Source organism: Rutidosis leptorrhynchoides, chromosome 2, assembly GCF_046630445.1.
Source record: "Rutidosis leptorrhynchoides isolate AG116_Rl617_1_P2 chromosome 2, CSIRO_AGI_Rlap_v1, whole genome shotgun sequence".
NCBI classification, from domain to species: Eukaryota; Viridiplantae; Streptophyta; class Magnoliopsida; order Asterales; family Asteraceae; genus Rutidosis; species Rutidosis leptorrhynchoides.
Genome location: NC_092334.1, coordinates 683824018 through 683843938, shown reverse-complemented (window position 1 = coordinate 683843938; position 19921 = coordinate 683824018). Strand labels below are relative to the sequence as shown.

General features: G+C 32.9%; 2 protein-coding genes across 4 annotated transcripts; one reads left to right on the top strand and one right to left on the bottom strand.

Moving 5' to 3' along the window:
• Positions 1 to 7141: 7141 nt before the first annotated feature.
• LOC139894006 (uncharacterized) lies at positions 7142 to 14841 on the top strand. Of its 2 annotated transcripts, none has more exons than XM_071877213.1 (6): positions 7142 to 7589; positions 7754 to 7889; positions 8984 to 9167; positions 12283 to 12319; positions 13095 to 13392; positions 13622 to 14841. In XM_071877213.1, the coding sequence occupies exons 1-6, from the start codon at positions 7380 to 7382 to the stop codon at positions 13645 to 13647; spliced, it is 891 nt and encodes a 296-aa protein (XP_071733314.1). In that variant the 5' UTR covers positions 7142 to 7379; the 3' UTR covers positions 13648 to 14841. The 2 variants fall into 2 exon arrangements, with proteins under 2 accessions (XP_071733314.1, XP_071733313.1); XM_071877212.1 differs by having other exon boundaries at positions 7143 to 7589; positions 13642 to 14841.
• Positions 14842 to 15277: 436 nt separating this feature from the next.
• LOC139894005 (uncharacterized) lies at positions 15278 to 19076 on the bottom strand. 2 transcript variants are annotated; one of them, XM_071877210.1, is made up of 5 exons: positions 18761 to 19076; positions 18574 to 18644; positions 16721 to 16826; positions 16339 to 16471; positions 15278 to 15720 (listed from the first exon to the last, which is right to left on the bottom strand). In XM_071877210.1, the coding sequence occupies exons 1-5, from the start codon at positions 18847 to 18849 to the stop codon at positions 15532 to 15534; spliced, it is 588 nt and encodes a 195-aa protein (XP_071733311.1). In that variant the 5' UTR covers positions 18850 to 19076; the 3' UTR covers positions 15278 to 15531. The 2 variants fall into 2 exon arrangements, with proteins under 2 accessions (XP_071733311.1, XP_071733312.1); XM_071877211.1 differs by having other exon boundaries at positions 15278 to 15693.
• Between the last annotated feature and the right edge of the window lie 845 nt (positions 19077 to 19921).

Sequence of the window (19921 nt, the reverse complement as noted above, 5' to 3'; positions counted from 1 at the left end):
TTTGCTACAGTAAACACTATTTGATGTCGACGAACTAACAAACAAAAACGGATAAGACGACCATGCGATCGCATGGCAAAAACACTGAAAACTCATGCGATCGCATGAGGTACTGTAGCAGGCCACATACTATAAAAGCTCGGTTCATTCCTCCGAATTATTATTTTTTATATTATTATTATTATTATTATTATTATTATTATTATTATTATTATTATTATTATTATTATTATTAAGATTAATATTATTATTATTAATCTTATTATAATATTATTATTAGTAGTATATATACCTAAAATACTACGATGAGGTTATGAGCGTGTCACCTTCAAAATGGGTTTTTGAGCGGGATAGAGCTAAGGAAATTATGGGTTATTGCCAAAGAGGTTATGGGTAATGTTCGGGGGTATATTTGTGAATCAAATCTAGTGTTTATCATCTCCGTTATGTCTACGTACTTTCCTACAATATTGAATCTCAATATTTATACGTAAGCACTCATATTTTATCTTTTATATATTAATTGTGTATCCATGTCTAGTGCTCGAGTATATATATATATATATATATATATATATATATATATATATATATATATATATATTATATATGCTTGTATGCTAAATTTCGTCGTTAAACAGTTATAATGAATCACGAATTAAATACATATATTACTGGTAAAAAGTATATGATATACATGTTTTTGGAAAGCTGGCGAAAAATCAATAACTTTTCATTTAGATATCGAATAATTTCGATGAACGGATTAAAAGATATGATCAACTGAATTATGATTGACGTTAATTAAAATTGCTTTTGAATCTACAATTAAGATTTAAACAACTCGTTTACGAGATTGATAATTTGGATTTTTGAATATTACCAACCGAGTAAATGAATCCTTATATAAGGTACGTCTCGTTTTGTTAAACAACTGTCAAAATTGACTTTTGAAACGATATTGGATAACTTTTGTATGTCGATCTCGAGCATTAGGATTGTGATACACTATGACCTGACCTAGCTTGATAGACGTTTATTGACCAACATATGTTCTCTAGGTTGAGATCTACGATTATTTGGTAATCCGAGTTTCGATCACATTTTGGTGAACGACTTTATATGCTGCTAAGGTGAGTTTCATTGATCCCTTTTTAATTGCTTTTGCAATCTATATTTTTGGACTGAGAATACATGCACTTTATTTTAAACGCAATGGATACAAGTACATACTAAATTCTACACTGAGTTTGAACCGAAAATCCCTTAGCTTTGGTAATTAGTAACTGCCAGTTATAAGAACTGGTGGGCGCGAGTAGTAGTATATGGATCCATAGGGCTTGATATCCCCGTCCGAGCTAGAGCACTAGCCTTTTAACGGATGTATGCTATTTGAGAAGCGTACACGTTGGTTTGCGTGTATTATTAAGATGATTATACAAAGGGTACAAATTATATATACGTTAAAGTTTAGTTACCAGGGTGCTCAATTTCGTAGAATATTTTGATAAACGTTTCTGGATGAAACAACTGAAATCTTGTGATCCACCTTTATATACAGATTATACGAAACATTAAAACTATGAACTCACCAACCTTTGTGTTGACACTTGTTAGCATGTTTATTCTCAGGTTCCCTAGAAGTCTTCCGCTGTTTGATTATATGTTACACAAGCTATGTGCATGGAGTCTTACATGGCATATTTTTTCAAGGAAACGTTGCATTCACCAAATCATCACCATGTATCTTATTTTGACTGCATTGTCAACGGAAGTACTATTGTAAACTATTATTTATGGTGATTGTCTATATGTAGAAATCATCAGATGTCGAAAACCTTTGATTTAAATATTCATTTATGGTGTGCCTTTTCAAAAGAATGCAATGTTTACAAAATGTATCATATAGAGGTCAAATACCTCGCAATGAAATCGATGAATGACGTGTTCGTCCATATGGATTTGGAGCGATCGTCACACAGATTCAGACTCATCAGATGCAAGCACAGAGTTAGGTTCCAAAGGGGTAGCCATAGGCTTGGAACCAAGCATACCAAATTCACTTAACAACTCAAGACAATATTTTCTTTGATTTAAAGATAACCTATCTTCGGTTTTAACCAACTCAATACCAAGAAAGTACTTCAAATCCCCGAAATCTTTTATTTTAAATTTAGACTTAAGAAAACTCTTAACTTTATCAATTTCAGAGTTATTGTTCCCAGTGACAATAATATCATCAACATACACAAGCAGATCTATAAAGATATCATCTTTTGAGAAAGTATAAAGAGAATAGTCATTTACACTTTGCAAAAAACCATACTCAATCAGTAAAGAGGTCAAGTTTTCATTCCATTGTCTTGGTGCTTGTTTTAGATCATACAATGACTTGGTTAACTTACACACTCTATTATCGGATTTATCAAAGTAACCATCAGGTAGATTCATATAAACATCTTCAACAAGATCACCATAAAGAAATACATTATTAATATCAAGTTGGAACATAGACCAATCATTTTTTACAGCTAACGGGAGAAAAGGTCTCCTCATAGTCAATACTCTCCCTTTGGTTGTACCCCTTAGCAACTAATCTGACCTTGTATCTTTCAATTTCATCATTTGAATTATATTTTATCTTATAAATTCACTTACACCCAATGGGTTTACTTCCAGGACGAAGTTCAGAAATAATCCAAGTGTTGTTTCTGTTTAATGACACTAAACTCAGCAACTGTAATCTTTTTTGAAATTTGAATAACCAATCAAGACAAACTTTTCAGCTATTTTTTAAAAATTATCACTACTATTTAAAAAGTTGTAAAACAAAGACACCCAAAAGCCTTTAAATGAGAGAAATTTCATTTTCTTTCATATATGATTTTAAAAGGAGATTTGCCACCTAGAACATATGAGCGAAGCCTGTTGATTAAATACCCAGCTGTTAAAATACACTCAGTCCAAAAATTAAGAGAAATCCACTTTGAAATAATAAAGACCTAGCAACATTAAGCAAATATGTATGCTTTCTCTCAGCAATGCCACTTTGTTGAGGAGTGTAAGCGCAACTGGTTTGATGAACAATCCTTTTATTTTTACAAAATAAATCAAACTTGCTATTGACAAATTCAGTTCCATTATCAGACCTTATTATCTCAACATGTTTATCAAACTGATTCAAAAGCAAGTTAGAAAAGGTTTCAAGCATATCAAACACATCATTTTTAGATTTAAGCAAATAAACTCACACACCTCTAGGATAGTCATCAACCACATTAAGAAAGTACTTATACCCATCTCTAGAAGTGATCCTATATGGCCCCCATAAATTCAAATGTATAAGGTCACCTAAAGCAGTGGATTTGTGATCGCTTAAGGGAAAAGGCTCCCTTGTTTGCTTTGACTTATAGCAAGTATCACAGATGTGATTCCCAGAATCACCACTCCACTCTAGATCATGTTTTAACAGATCTAGAACAAGCTTGGCAGGATGTCCAAGCCTACAATGCCAAAGATTAAAAGACACATAGAATTTAGTCACACATATGGAATATTCACCTTTAAAACATCAAACAGGGTATAAACCATTCTTCATACTACCAGTTCCTACAATCTACTTTTCCAACAAGTAATGAATGTAGCATTTAGAATCATTGAAACCAACAAATATTCTTATATTTTTTGAAAGCTGATGAACAGATAGAAGATTAACACAGTATCCAGGAACAACCAACGGATTTGACAAGGTAATGTTAACATTTAGAGTTAAATCACCAATTTTGGTAATCAAAGCTTGAGCACCATTAGGATGACCAACAGTCATACCTAAAGTTGATACATCAAAAGCATTTTTCATGTTGGACAAGCTACCAGTCATATGGTGGGTTGCCCTAGAATCAATAATCCAACAACCACACTTACTAAGATTATTAGCGGAACTATTGGACTTAAAAAATCTTTTAAAGTTGTTATAAAAAAAACATTCATATTTTTAAAAGTACCTGCAACATTTCCTTGGGCACTTCCAGTCACAGATGTATCATTGATCAAACGCATAAGCTTAATAATTTGATCAGAAGTGAAAGGTGATCCTTGATTATTAGAAGTAGACATGGCATTATTACTAGTAACAATTTTAATGGTGTTATCATTATTCCTTTTAACCCAACCAGGAGGATAGCCCACAATTTCATAACACATGTCAATAGTATGCCCAGTCATATTACACTTAGTGCACTTCAAGTTTGTGTTAGGACCTCTACCAAATTTTTTTTGTTGTCAAAGGTTTTTGACATAAGAAAAGCAGAATGTTGCGACTTGAGGGAACTATTAGAAGAAGAAGCAGAAGAAGAATCTCATACTCTGGTCACAATAGAAAAAGCAGTTTGAACAGAGGGAAGTGTCTCTTTGTTCAAAATATTGCTCCTAACAGCATGATAACACTCATCCAAGCCCATTAAAAATTTCATAAGTTTAATTAAATCATATAACTTTTAAACTCAGTGTTATCACAACCACAAAAAGGCAATTTAACAAGGGCATCAAACTGTTTCCACAAAGAATTTAACTTATGATAGTAATCAGGTAATGAATCACCATTTTAATAGATTGTATTAATCTTTTTATGCAGATTAAAAGTGATTGACTCATCTATCTTGTCATAAGTTTCTTTCAACTCATCCTACACAGTTTTAGCATATTTAGAGAAAACTTGACCAGAGAACAATTCTTCACTAATAGAATCAAGAATCCACAAAAGGAACACAGAATTACATCTATCTCATTGTAAAGCAAGAACTTCATCAGTAGTACTTTTAATTTCAGTCCCACCAGTAAACCCAGTGATATTTTTGGTTTGCTGAGCTAACAACATAGCTCTACTCCAGACATTATAGTTTTTCGTTCCTTTTAATTTCAAGAAAATAAAAGCAGTAATACTAGTATCACTACTATGCAAGTAAAGTATATTACCAAAATCAAGGTTACTCACTTGAGTGACCGTGGTTCCACTACCATTAGTATCATCACCAGCCATTAAACAAAACAAAAGGCAACAAATACAAGAACCCGAATGCAAGCAAAGACAACTTAAGTAAAGAAGTAGAATAAAAAACAACCAACAAGCAGAGCAGATAACACAGTGACCAGCAAAGAACACTACACAAACACCTGTAAGGAAGAAACCAACTTACTGAACTCCAAAAGCAAATTGGTTAAAAAACCAAGCAAGCCCTGTAGGTTAGTATAGGCAAAACACAAAGTAGTGGTCAAGAATTAACTATGTGCTTGATCAGGTATTCATGGATTTCAAGGATCTAGATCAAGAGTTGGGCACAGAGGATCCGATCTAGGGTAATAGAAAAAACACGAATAAACACGAGACTCCCCTTTAAAGATATGAGAGTCAATGAAGAAACACGAAACAGAGTCTGCGGAAGACTTGGATTAGACAAGACCAAAACAAAAAACCCTAACCCTTAGTTTGTTGAAAATAAGGTTTTCTTCAATACACCTTCAGAACATAAAAACAGAAATCCAATAGATATGAACAGACCCACCAACGAACCCAATAGATATGAACAGAAATCCAGGAATCGCAAGAAACGATTCAACTACGAATCCCTACTTATTAGGGTTTCAATTTGTTCAAATGAAATCATGAATCATCACCAATCCGCTCTGATACCATGAAGAAATATGCAAAACCAACTCCAGAATATATAATTTATTGATAAACACTCCAAATCCAAACCATAATTACACAGAGTAACAATAGAGAAAAGACAAATGAACTAGACAATAAGGAAGAAGGCAATAACGGTGAATATCAACAAGATAATCACATATACTCAACACTTAATAACAGAAAGATTGAACAAGATGAACAATTGAAGAAGATCGGTTGTTTTTATGATGAAGACAGAAACCCTAACGGGTCATTTGATCCACAATGCCATCTCACATCCTTGAAGGACCAGAATCTACACTTTAGCCCCTCACAACTTTGGACATCATCAACAAAGCACCAAACTTTTATTACTATATTAACTATTAGACAAAAATGATGAATAATACCAGGGGTATTTTCGTCATTTCCACCTTTTTTTTTTACTAAATTCCATTTCACCAAAAAAACCCCCACACTTTGTTCAAAAATTAAAATCGCCCCCCCAAACAGGGGGTTAAAGTGTCAAATCAACATTTTTATAAAAAATCTTAAATAAACTCCACCCAAATATTCAACTGGTCATATTTTCTCGCTCGCAACGAGTTAAATTTTTCCGGCACCATCGTTAAACTCGAAATAATTTTACGAACACAATGTCACTAACTATACGCAAAATGGATTCTTTTTAAAAAAACGCTAAATATTTGGGGTACTTTTCATACACGTTGATTTTTCACTCGCAGGCTCCGTAACTATTTTTATCTATTAACAACAAACACATATGGGTCTTATTATTATTTTTTAATTATTTAGTGATTTTTGGATATATCTCAATAAATCTTCAACTCTTAAATCATACGAAGTGTTAATATAAGATAACGACTTAATTGCGTTAAATTTTTAAAAGTCAACAATCCCATAGCGAAACGCGAAGATACACATATATTGTTAATTTAAAATAAAATTTAAATCTTTGACGGGTTACACCTTTTAGTTCGACTCGAGTTGCGCTTCAATGACATCATCGTTAACTACAAAATAATTTTACAAACTAAACGCACTAAAATACTTTGAAAACCGAACTCCCGACGCGAAGCGAAGGTTCGAAAACTAGTTTATTCCAATAAAGACATCAAACTACAAAACAAATAACATGATTAGAAATAAAGATAATCTTGCAATTAGGATATAAATTTAACAAAATCATCGGAACTAACTACACTTAAAACTATTACTTAAGTTAACCGTTCAATATGATACAAATTAGGTATCGAAACTATCAGAAAGTTAGATCTAGTAAACATAGTCAACATGAAAGTTTGACCAAGAAAGAAAGTAGATTACAGTCGCTGTGGTTAGAAGGTGGTAGATATCAAATAGTGGGGTGTCAAATGGTGTATAATTGGTCCGTATTATCATATCTCTTTTACTCTTTCTACCTTTTGCTTTTCTCTCTCAATTTTTTCACATTCTTATTTTCTCTTTTTATTTTGTATTATAAATTATAAATAATAAATAATTCTAGTTTAATAGCTGGATTTCTGACCATATTGTCTGCTTGATCATCAACACCATCACTTTCTTTCCTCTTTGTTTTTCTTTTTTTTTTCTTCCTAATTAAACCCCTACCCTTATAATAAACCACTTCTTTTGTAACTAACAAACCAACCAATTTACACCACCAAAAGATCTAACCGAAAAGAAAAAAATGACTCCGGCTGCGGCGGCGGTGACACCCACCAGTAACTACACAGCTGGACAGTTTGGTGATACAACATATACAAAAGTTTTTGTTGGTGGGTTGGCTTGGGAAACACAAAAAGATACCATGAAAACTTATTTTGAACAATTTGGTGAGATCTTGGAAGCCGTTGTTATCACTGATAAAACTACCGGCAGATCTAAAGGCTATGGCTTTGTATGATTTTTTTTCATCTTTCTTACTTCTATTATTCATTATTGTAATGGGTTTTTGGTGTATTAAAATCTTGCAAAAGAATTTTGTCATGATGTTGAGTTTTTATCTGTGTTTGTGAGTTTCTTTCTTTTTTATTTTTTACTAAATTCCGGCCAAAAATGTAGGTGACTTTCCGGGAAGCTGATGCGGCGATGAGGGCATGTGTTGATGCAGCTCCGGTGATTGATGGCCGGAGGGCTAATTGTAATCTTGCTTCTTTAGGTGTTCAAAGATCTAAACCTTCTACTCCTAACAAACTTGGTATGACATCACTTTTTGAATTACAATTATGTTTTTTTAAACCTTTTTTATAAATAAAGTAGTGGATATTTTATGTTGGTTTTGTTACTTGGGTATAAAAAATATTAATCTTTATGGAATTTAGGTCTGTTTATTAGTTTTAGCATATGAAATCTTGAATTTGATTGAATTATATATGTAGATATGATCAGACGTACAGTCGATTAAGGGAATGATATGTACGTAGTAAATTTGTTAAGATAATAACTTAGAGGTCATAAGTTCAAATGAATATCCTTTGCAAAATAAGATTAACATAAAAGTTGAAGTTGTGACTAAAAGGAATCAATGAATATTGTTGAGTGATGTAGGGTTTCCACTTTTATAAAGAAGTGTATGATTGTATGAATGTAATGCTTTAATTACAACCACAAAACATGCATACATAAATATGTATCTATATTTATGTGCGTGTTTCTTATAAAAGCAAAAACAAAATAACGAAGCATGACAGGTCATATACTCATATTATTAGTCTCATATATGTTCAACTTGATCGTACTGTGTTTATATTATTTTCTCAACATGCGTAACTTAAAATACAGTAGTAGTAGTTTCACATTTGATTTCAAAAATATAAATTCATATAAACTTGATATAAACTTTACACTTTCTTTGGTACAATTAGAACAAATCTTTGCTTGCAAGCCAATTTAACTTTGGTTCGATTAAAAGCATAACATTTTTAATTGTATATAAGTATATATCATGTGATGACTAAATTAGTATATCTACATGATATATGTGTAAACGATATGGTATAAAGAATCACATAGCATAAAATTCAAATATCTAAAATGGTCACCTAAAGGGTATAGTATAAACATAGAGTTTTCAACATCATATGCATGCATTTAACTAGTATGTATAAATGTAAGGGGATGATTCTAACACACCCTTTTTTAATCCTCACACACCTATTTTAACCTTTTACTCTTCTAATAATACTCCATTTCTTTAAATTGGTGTGTGAGGCTCAAAAAAATGTGTGTGAGAATCATCCCCCATAAATGTATGTATGCATGCAACTATAATTATATTTATATATTATGTAGGTGGAGGAAGGACCATTAGGGTTATGGGTGGTTATGGAGGAGGATATCATCATCATCATCATCATCATCAAGGTCATGCTGGTGGTGCAGGTGGAATGGGAACAACAGCTTTCCCTTCTGCTACAGCCTTCCCTCATTATGCCATCCACCAAGGCATCCCTTTTCCTACTACTAATCTTTATGGGTTGGTTTCTCTCTCATCTTCGCTCTCTCTACATACATGAAACATACATAAATATTTTTTTATTTTCTTGCCAAAAAACGTAATACTCACATATAACGAATCTAAAGATCGTGCAAACGATATATACACACATATATACACACAAAAACAAAAGATTTCAAAATTGATTTACATCAAATAGGTTACTTTATGTATTAAACTTTAAGACATATATTTAAGAACCATAGCGTATTGTAAAGTATAATGTTCTAAAGCACGTTACATATATAGTTTGATTTAATAAATGTATCATGAAATAGCTTGCATAAATCATTTAATGTAAATATCAAGGGTTTACAAACATAAATATGACAAGAGAAAAGTGATTACACACAATCATTGTCATTTGTCCTAAACGTGCTTTAGAGTATTATGCTATACGATAGTTTAAAACATATTTGATGGTATACGATTCAAAATGATAGCGTACGACTCCAAAATTGTAGTATATAAATCATCACCGGTAACATAAATATGAGATCCACCAATAATAATAATAATAATAATAATAATAATATTATTATTATTATTATTATTATTATTATTATTATTATTATTATTATTATTATTTTTTTTTTTTTTTTTTTTTTTTTTTTTTTTTTTTTTTTTTTTTTTTTTTTTTTTTTACTATTTTTATAAATAAATAAAAAAAAGGCCGGAGGTCCACTCGGAAGCAATCTCTTTATCCGCCGAATAAAGAGAGGGATGACTTTCTCTACTTTTCTGGGTGGAGAAATGACTTGTTTTTATTCTCGGATAAGGGAAGGATTGTCTACATCTCACCTCCCCCATACACCACTCAAGTGGTATTGGGTACTGTTGTTGTTGTTGTTGTTGTATTATTATTATAAAAAAAATAAACTTAAAAGTTTTAAAACTTACAAAAAATTAGTGGGAGACCTAGAGACAATCTGGGCCCCCACACCTCTAGCAATAGCAAAACCTATCCTGGTAAAAATATAAGCAGCAGCACGCACCAATATCTTGAGCCATCGAACTCTTCTGAACCCTCTTTAGTAAAGAAACAGCCTCCATTTCTAATTCCCCAAGTGAAGAAAATGAGAAAGGAATGAAACCATAACCAATCGCCTGACAGCTAGATCCGTACTTGACCCGCTTCCGACGAGCCGCATCAACCACAGCACGTCCAGGGACAAAGTCAGAAAGCCCAGACTGTGTCAAAGGAGAAGACCCTGTCAAGTCAACACAAACATCGCGATCACAATCCCAGGAATAAAGTAACACATCTGCAGGTCTGAGGGCTCTGTCGTTCTCTCCAGACAACCCAATGTCAACCTCCTCCCTCGCTGAAATCCCAGATCGATAACAAACATCAACAAGTGAATCCCGAACAACATTATGTCGATGCTTAATACCCACCACACCAGCACAAGACACCGCGTGATCCCCAAAAATATCCCCAGTAAAAACCCTTGAACAGGCAGAGCATGTCGTCGAGATAGAGAACAATGGAACACCCAACCGGTAGCACAACACACATCGGTAAGTCTTTGCGTTCATCGTCTGACCCAACCCCAAAATAGGGACTGCCCTTAGCCAATCAGAGGTGTGATCACCCTGCTGTGATTTCCATAAGGCCGATTGTCGGGGAGATAACGAAAAAGAGGAATCTGCAGAAGCGGTAACCTTTGTGAAATAAACATCTGCCAATTTCTTCATGAGTATTGGGGCAGCGACCTCACTCGGATTACTTAAAATATCAAACCCAACCGTTTTATTAAACAGACCCAATGCATCTTCAAAAGCACGACCAAGACCAACAATACCCGCATGACGTAGGAGCTCGGTATGCAACCCAGCAGACTGTAATCGAGAAGCCAGAAAAGCATAATGACGAACATCTCCCGCAGAAAAAACACCAAGCCCTCCAAATGCAAATGGCAAGGTGGCAAGCCGCCACTGCCAATCACCAAACCCAGGCCCTGAAGCAGTAACAATACGCTCCAAGGAAGATCGAAGGGCTCCATCGAAAGCGCGTTGAGCCGCCTCAAATATACTAGGAGGACAAGTACGCAAGGTAAATTAGAGTTTAGAAAGCAACAACAACTCACACTGAGGATCATCAAGCTTAGCAACCTTATCCATAAGCGCAATGGACTTGGTCACCCTTTGCATCACCAGTTCACTACAAAAACCAGGATCGAAACTTGCGGGGGCCCCAAGCAACTTAACATCATTTAAAGGTCGAGCAATATTAGGAGGAAAGACACCTACTTACCTGCTGCGAGGGTCCTCCTTAGGCCAGAAAATTTCAGTTTTTTCAACGTTGAGATGTAGCCCAAAACGAGGCCCATCCTCCATAATCAAATGCAAAACCTTCCCCACCACCAAAGTGTCCCCAATAATAGCTATTTTCATTATTATTATTATTATTATTAATTATTAATTATTAATTATTAATTATTATTATTATTATTATTAATTGCTATTGTTATTGGTATGTTAATATGCATGTTACTAAACTTTTAAGTCTCTCTTCTTTCATTAGCTATTTTCACTTACCTACACATGCACGTAACATACATATACACAAATGGTTATTACAATAAATAAATAATAAATATAGTGGTAAATTGTTGCTAGAAATGAAAAAATGAAATTAATGAGTGGTTGTGAAGCATGTGGGGAGTGACAACTCATAGAAAAAGAAATTAATAAACAAATAAAAGCATTCATCTGTAAATTTACTTTCTGTATTCAAGCATGCTTCCACTAGGCACATGCATCATCATCATCATCATCATCATGATTACCATGCTCTTTCTATCTCTGACCATAGTCAAACTAACCTGTAAACTGCACATGACTAGTACTGTACTTTTACTCGACTTTTAACATAATTTTGGGACTTCTAGTACTTAATTTACATTTATCCTGCCATACGACATTATATAATTGTAGGTATATGTAATATGTATTCTGTTATTCCTATGGACTTTTTTTTTTACATTAATTACTATTATTCGTTCATGAATATGCATACACTTCTACATATGTTACTTATTCTGCAAGTTAAGTTTCAGGTTCTCTAATTTTTCTAATTTTTTGATTTCAGATACTCTCCATATTCTCCAGATTACACCTATCCAACGGTACGACATATATATTTAAGAGTCGTTAATTACTTTTATATAACATATATTTCAAAGTAAATGTTAATATTTAATTTTTTTATTTTTTACTTTTACAAAGTACGTAATCTATTAAAATAAGGAATATAATACACGCTTTTCACTCATAAAAAGTTAAATAATTACAAGATAATTGAAATTTACGCTTAGCGCTTAGTGTAGACTTATTTTTTTAAGAAAAAAAATAGTATTTTCACTATAACAAAAAAGTTATAAATATTTCGTTGTAATCCCACTTATAATTAAGTATTTAAAAAGTTTAAAACATTCATAAGCGTGAAAATAGATAAAAAAAAAAAAAAAATATTTACACATTTTGACACTTTATAATTATACTACATAAAATGTTTACTACAAAGGTTAATACTTAATACTCCGTAACAATTAAAAGTGTGAAGTAATTTGTCTAACTCATTTCTTCACACAATGGGAGGTGTGAACAAGTAATTTGTCCAACTCATTTCTTCACACAATGGGAGGTGTGAACAAATTAAGTTTGATAAATTTAACTTAACAATGTTGATTCTGCTAAGTTTATGTTTTGTACACACCATTAAATGTGATATTTTTCTTGCAATTTTATTTTATGAGTGAAAACATACACACATTTAGTGTAAGGAATTTAATATAAATAATTCACACTTTTTAATGATAATGTGCTAATAAATCATGAGATAGTTATAGTAGTGTTTGTATCATTTGTGATGTTCAATTTGACTAATATTTTTATGTTCAGAGTTACTACAATGTGTATGGAGGAACAAATGGACAATATCCATATTATGGAACAAGTGTTGGTGCAGCTGGTGGTGGTATGATCACAACTGCCGGTGCAGCCGCTGCAGCCGCCGCCTTCTACCCTTATTTGAACATGGCCGAAGGTGGTCATGGAAGTTACCCCACTGCTGGTCAGAGCTATGGTGTGTATCCACACCATCTCTACCAGTATTCGGCCGTTAATTCTTCAGGAGGGTACGCACAACAATATGGTACCCCGATTTCCCTTGCAGCTTCTCCGCCATTGCAACCTGCAGGTTTGATTTGCATTACACGTCGAGTTTATTACAGTATATATTCTTTGGTCATTAATTTTCTTATTCCAAACATATTATGGGCAATGATAAATCCATTAAATATTTTCCATAAATCTACACAAATGATAAATCTTCAAAATTTGATCGAAAAAAAAGAATTACGACACTTAGGGATGGAATGAGAGAATGATTATAAGCGTATCGAGAGAGTTACTAACATTTTTGACAGTTTGTTTTTCTGTGCTACAGGCGTAAGTGTGGTTCTACAATCGCCCACTGCTCATCATTAAGAGATTCAAGAATTGCATCAATGGAACTGAATTCGGATACATCTTCCTTTTGGATTCTTAGAATCTTTTGCATTCCAAAAAAGAAGACCTTTGGCCCAACCATGGTTACATCTCTTTCATTCTCTCAATTTTTCATGATCCTTGATTATTATACATTCAATCAAGGCATGAAAACAAGCCCCCCATAGGGGCTACCATCCAAATCTGGAGTACTTTTTTCTGTTTTCTCTTAAAGGGGCAGGGGCCCCCACAAGAGATAAGGACACCCCACAAAGCATATGCATGTGCATCTTACCAACTTATGGCTATGAAAAACTCTTTCCTAAGTTGGAGAAAACATTATTTACTAAACGTTTTGGCCTATGGAAAAGGCCAACGATTAAAAAAAAGACATCAATGTAAATCTAAGGGAATTTGTAAATGATTCAAGTCCAAAACTTTTGATGAAAGATGTCCTTTATAAATATGATACATATAGGTTAAATGATGGGCATTGGAATATGCCCCAAGTTTTTGGTAAAAATTTAAAAAAAACTTGAACCCTAGTCTTAGATTTTTTTTTTTTTTAAAACTTGGCTAGTATGTTTTGGTTGAAAATATTTCTTTTTTAGTTTTCATGAAAAAAATATTTTCTTTATAAAACCATCTTATGTTCTTAGGGTAAGAACATATAGATGATGTTTCTTTTTATAACTTGTAAATTTTACTTTGGCTAAACAATGGGAGTTTTAGCCATGTGACTAAATAACATTTTAAGTTGTAGTTGTAGTGCATTTAGGGTTATTCGTACCAACTTTTTAGCTAGGTATCATGAGTTTCGTTAATGGAAACGAAACTCAAATGCATCAGAAAGTAAATCGGGAGAGATATTTTCAATCTCTCGGTTTATGATCTCTAACACATCAACCATGGTTAGGACTCAGGTCAACTTTTCACATCTATGTCTCTCTTCATCTCCTCTCGATCTCGAATTAAGGCTACTTTGAGACGAAACTTGGTACTCTTCTTTATAATATGTAATGTAATGTAATCATGATGATCTAATACTTGAACTTGGGATTATTGTAACTAGGAATTAATGTTGCTTAATTGCAAGACTCATTCTCAATCAATGGTGATTGAGATGAGCTTTTACTTATTCGTTTTCATCTTTTAGAAACTGCCCTTTAATTAATTATATCTTATCTTGCTAATTTTCTATTAACACAGGTTCCTGATTGTTAATTTACATGCTTATGCTATGTGCTTGTATATCTTGACCATAGAGTAGAAGAAAAAATTGTCTTTTGACTGGTCAAGTAGTATAGTATAAACTCTTGTTATCACATGGGCCTTAAATATTGTACAAGAAATTAAAACATGAATATTTGAGTAGAATATAATAAAGAATCCACATAAACTATAGTCAAATTTGAGATCCAGTTTTAATTTTTTTTTTAAACATAAATGCCAAAAATCTCTTTTAAGAGAAATGAATATTTGGATTAATATACATAAACATTTATGAACCACCTTGCATGGATGTGCATTTTTATCTTCAAATATTAGATTAGATTTAGACATCTTACTTATTTTGATCTTCAATTCCAGAAAACTAAGATTCCAAAACAAAATATCACTACATTTACATACTTACAAAGTTAAACAACTTATATATTGTTACAAGTTCAATACTAAATATCGAATGAACATAACTAATAGTCCACGCATAAGTTATCCACTTTTTCAATATAAAGAAGATTTTAGTACCAAATTTTAACGTTAATTGGTCTGCGCATCGGCTTCTATCGAAAGTGAGATGGAAGCAATGGGTGGGTTGTAGCTGTTTGCTGCTGCTACTATGCACACCTCAGGTGTCCCTTACCTTAAGCTTCAGTTCTGTATTGGATGGTGTGGCTAATTTTGGGCTCAAACCGGGATTGAACTTGCGCACCAGGATCACAAAACAGGGTAAAAGTATAATATAAAGTGCCCCCAGGATTAAAGGTGCCAATAACAACCACCCCAACAACTGCAAGCAGTTAATCAAGTCATGCATCTGAATTAGATTTTGCAAATTAGTAAAGCTTTTAGCGGGTTATAAGAACTCAACTTGAATTCTTATAAAGCCCTATGTAATAGGTTACTACTATACTACTATGCATGTATGCAACCGAGTCAAGTTTTTATTGGGTCATTCGATTTTGAACTCGACTCGAGCTACTTTATATAAAGGCTCAAGCTTTCATTATAAAGGCTCGCCAAGATAGAGCTTTGGCTAAGGCGGTCAAGTCGAGTCGACCTCGAGCTTGGCTCATCATTTGCAGTCCAAATATGTAGAGAATGACGTAAAATAGTGACTTGCGACTAAAAGAGGATAAAACTGATGACTGGGAAGCTTGGGTAAACGTTCAAAACCAGTAACTTTTTACTTTTTAGATGGCTTAAAATGGGTCGGGTCTTGTTGGATTAGTCTGCAAAACCAATCTGCCAATTTATTAAACAATTATGAATAAATTTGTTATCATGTATTCTAACTTTCTGAACAAAGTTAATTAGCAGATTGTGTAAATTACCAAAACACTTGGGGTGACTTTCTACTCAGTTTTTTTGGATTTCTTATATCAATTTGATGTATTACAAATAAAAGAAATAGGTTTATATAAAGTGAGCATACCGCATTGAGGATACTTCGAAAGATCTCCATCGAAGCCTCACCAGTCAATACCTTCTTTAACGCATCAGTAGTCAAAGAAAAATGAGCTCCACCAGTAAGAAACTCACCCGAGCGTAAGAACACTATCATCAAACTAAAGTAAAAGAGAAATATAAATAAGAAGATTGAGATTGAATGAAAATAGATAATATGAACATAACAATCGCATCAGTAAAATATTCATAGCAATTGCATCATGTTTTTATCTGCTGCGAGAAAAACTAATTAGAATTGAGATTTAAACCCCATAGTTCTCGCAATCATAAAAGGCAAACAGCAACATGAACCATTTTCAGTTTAAGACGACAAAACCATAAAAAGAATTGAGATTTAAAAACTTCACCTAAGCTCTAATGGAGTAGCAACAAAATTAGCCAGCATCACCGTTGGAGCATTGACCGAAGGTCCAAGCGCTGCTATAGCCAACCCACAGAGAAACACTGTCACCCCTGTTACATAATACTAACAAGTTACCCAGAATACCACAATAATATATACACAATCTGAAAACAATACTACTCCAGAACCATACTAGACATCCACCTACTGTTTTGGCAGGCTCATCATTAAGAATTCCTACCCATTTGGACCCGTTTAAAATTTTTACCCGTTTGACCCATAACCCATTTCAACCCAAAGCCATTTTGACCCGTTACCCAAACCGACCCAACCTGACCCGTTTGTCAGGTATACCCATACCGAGTACAAACTTCATGTTCTATCCCCCTAAAGTTTAGCATAAAGCTTATCTCTTTTCTAATCATATACGGAGTAACTATTATGGGAAGAAAAGAAAAGAGTGATCTTTAAATTTTCTTGGTTCACATTCTGCACTAAGATAATCTATAAGATTACATTACCTCAACAATGCCTGCCTAATCATTTTGTCTAATCATAAGTTGCCTAATCTTAATTACTCTTGGTCCCAAAATAACTTCTATGGTCATCTCATATTAACCCAACAATAATTCAAGTTACAGGTATCAGTAAGAAATCATATTACCTTCTTAACTCTTTGAATGAAAAATAGTACCCACACAAAAAGAACAAAAATGATCATATACCATTATTCTACAGGTTATTTGCCGGTGATCAATATTTTGTTCCAGACCATTTTATCCAAAACCGAACTGAAAAAAAATCAACACGAATTTGAATTCGGTTTTCAGCTCAGTTTAAAATCTGAATTCAGTTTTCAGTTCGGTTTAAGAATCTGAATTCAATTGTTCAACATTTGGTTTTACTTTTTTGAATTCGGTTAAACCTAATTCAACCAGTGGCGACTCTAGGATGAAAACCTTATGGGGTCCCAAAAAAAATTTTTGAAACTAATTATATTTGAAGTGTAGTTTAGTGGTCATAATCATAAATTTTAAGAATATATGGGGTCCCGTACTGAATTTAGTGGTGTCCTATAGAATTTGAAGTATACATTCTATAGAAATATTTCACACTAGTGGGTCATAGGACCCCACCCCTTATGCCCTAGAATCGCCCTTGAATTCAACTAATAGTATATAAAATTATTAATATATAAAGACCGCAAACCGATTTTAAAATCAAAACACCAACATAACTCAATACCACATAAGTGGTGTATGAGGAGGTGAGATGTAAACAATCTTTCCCCTATCCGAGAATAAAGACAAGTAATTTCTTCACCCAGAAAGTTATCCCTCTCTATTCGACGGATAGAGAGATTGATTCTGAGTGGACCTCCTACCAATAAGTAGGAAAAAATTAAAAAAAAAATTAAAATTAAAATAAAATTAAGACCCCATGAAAATGGTAAAATAAAATTTCCAAGGGTTTTAAATCATGTGTGAAAGGTTAGAATAATTTGGTTAAATATTGATTTTTATTTTTATTTTTCAGTTTTAATCGAAACCAAACCGAATTTAAATTCGATTTTCAACTTGAATTCAGTTTTCGGTTTTGCTCCCAAAATTTTTACAACCGAACTATAAAAACTAAGGAAACCTTAAACTAAAAACCGGACCGATGAACAGTGCTGCTTAGGTGACAGTGTGACACTACAACTTGAACTATGCAGCTGAATCTTTATACAGTCATTTTTTACGGATGTAAGATTATTACCATTTATATTTCAATAAACATATATTTAACCACATAAATCAAATCAAATTCTAGTTTTATTTCTTAATCATAAAGAGATTATTTGAACAAATAACATACCAACAATCGGAAAAACTCCTAACGAAATACCAAGTGCAGTCGATAACGCCAGCTGCTTAGGTTCTGCTCCCCTGAAAAACAGAGCATCATAATTTCAACCAAACACACACAGAATACATATCATCAGTTCTAAGAAATTATGATAATAACAAAAGTTCATTTTTTTAAAATCAAAATATAAGTTTACCTGCTAAGGATTTTAATAAAAGGATCAATAACTTTCTTGTGAATCCATGAACCGATTGCTCCTAATCCCCCTTTCCGTGAACTCGACATTGTAATTAAATGAAAGCTATCCGTAATTAAATCAAAAAACCGTAGTAATATAAGATGATTTTGAAGTCGAAATTAGCTCTAATTTTGATTTTGCTTTTTCTTGAATCAATGAATTTAAGAGATGGTAAATTTGATTGAATGAGGAAAGTGACAGAATTTAATTCAAATTTAAATTCATGATTAATAATAGGAACATAATTCTGTATCTACTATTTATTTAATTTAATTGTTTTTCAAAAAAAAAAAAAAAAAAATAATGTTTTCATTGAATGATTCGCGGACTCGTTATTTGATTCGATCTTGTTGGGTGTTTGTTTATAACTCACGTCTCTATAGACGTTATCGTCTTTTTGGGGCTAGTATAGTGTCGTACTGAAGCTTTTCATTTCACCTACAAACTATATACGGTTTTCATTTGTACCACCAAACTTATGAATATTCATTTGGGGCACTATAATTTACTTTCTTGCAATTATATCATTGTTTTAGTTCGCCCCTATACGGCATGGCAAAAAGACCCGTATCACATGAGTAAACTCAAAACTCGACACTTTTGGATCGGGTTCAGGTCCTGATATTTGGGTTGTGAGTCGGGTATGAAGAGGATTTTAATATTTTTCGGGTTCGTATATGAGGATGAATTTAGATACAAATCCGCATAACCGGCCCATATAACCGCACCATATATCCGTATCCATGACCACAAGGGATTTTAATTTCATTAATAAAAATAATAAAGATTAATAATAATAATATAAGCTACAATTTGTTTGCTATCAGTCTATCACATTATTCTTCAATACTTATATATAGTGATTTAGATTTACTACTCATTTTAATAATATTATTGAAACAAAGATGAACGGTGAAATGTCCCGTTCATATTGATTATAAACGTTTCATATTAATTGATTTCGTCGCGAGGTTTTGACCTCTATATGAGACGTTTTTCAAAGACTGCATTCATTTTTAAAACAACCATAACCTTTATTTTATCGATAAAGGTTTAAAAAGCATTACGTAGATTATCAAATAATGATAATCTAAAATATACCGTTTACACACGACCATT

Bases quoted from the DNA above. Each gene is read 5' to 3' on its own strand.
- LOC139894006 (XM_071877212.1), top strand. From the start codon at position 7,380: ATGACTCCGGCTGCGGCGGCGGTGACACCCACCAGTAACTACACAGCT. The intron at 7,890-8,983 runs GTATGACATCAC...TATATTATGTAG, and splicing joins TTCTACTCCTAACAAACTTG to GTGGAGGAAGGACCATTAGG. The intron at 13,393-13,641 runs GTTTGATTTGCA...TCTGTGCTACAG, and splicing joins TCCGCCATTGCAACCTGCAG to GCGTAAGTGTGGTTCTACAA.
- LOC139894005 (XM_071877210.1), bottom strand. From the start codon at position 18,849: ATGTCGAGTTCACGGAAAGGGGGATTAGGAGCAATCGGTTCATGGATT. The intron at 18,645-18,760 runs GTAAACTTATAT...TCTGTTTTTCAG, and splicing joins TTTATTAAAATCCTTAGCAG to GGGAGCAGAACCTAAGCAGC. The intron at 16,472-16,720 runs GTGAAGTTTTTA...CTTTTACTTTAG, and splicing joins GCTACTCCATTAGAGCTTAG to TTTGATGATAGTGTTCTTAC.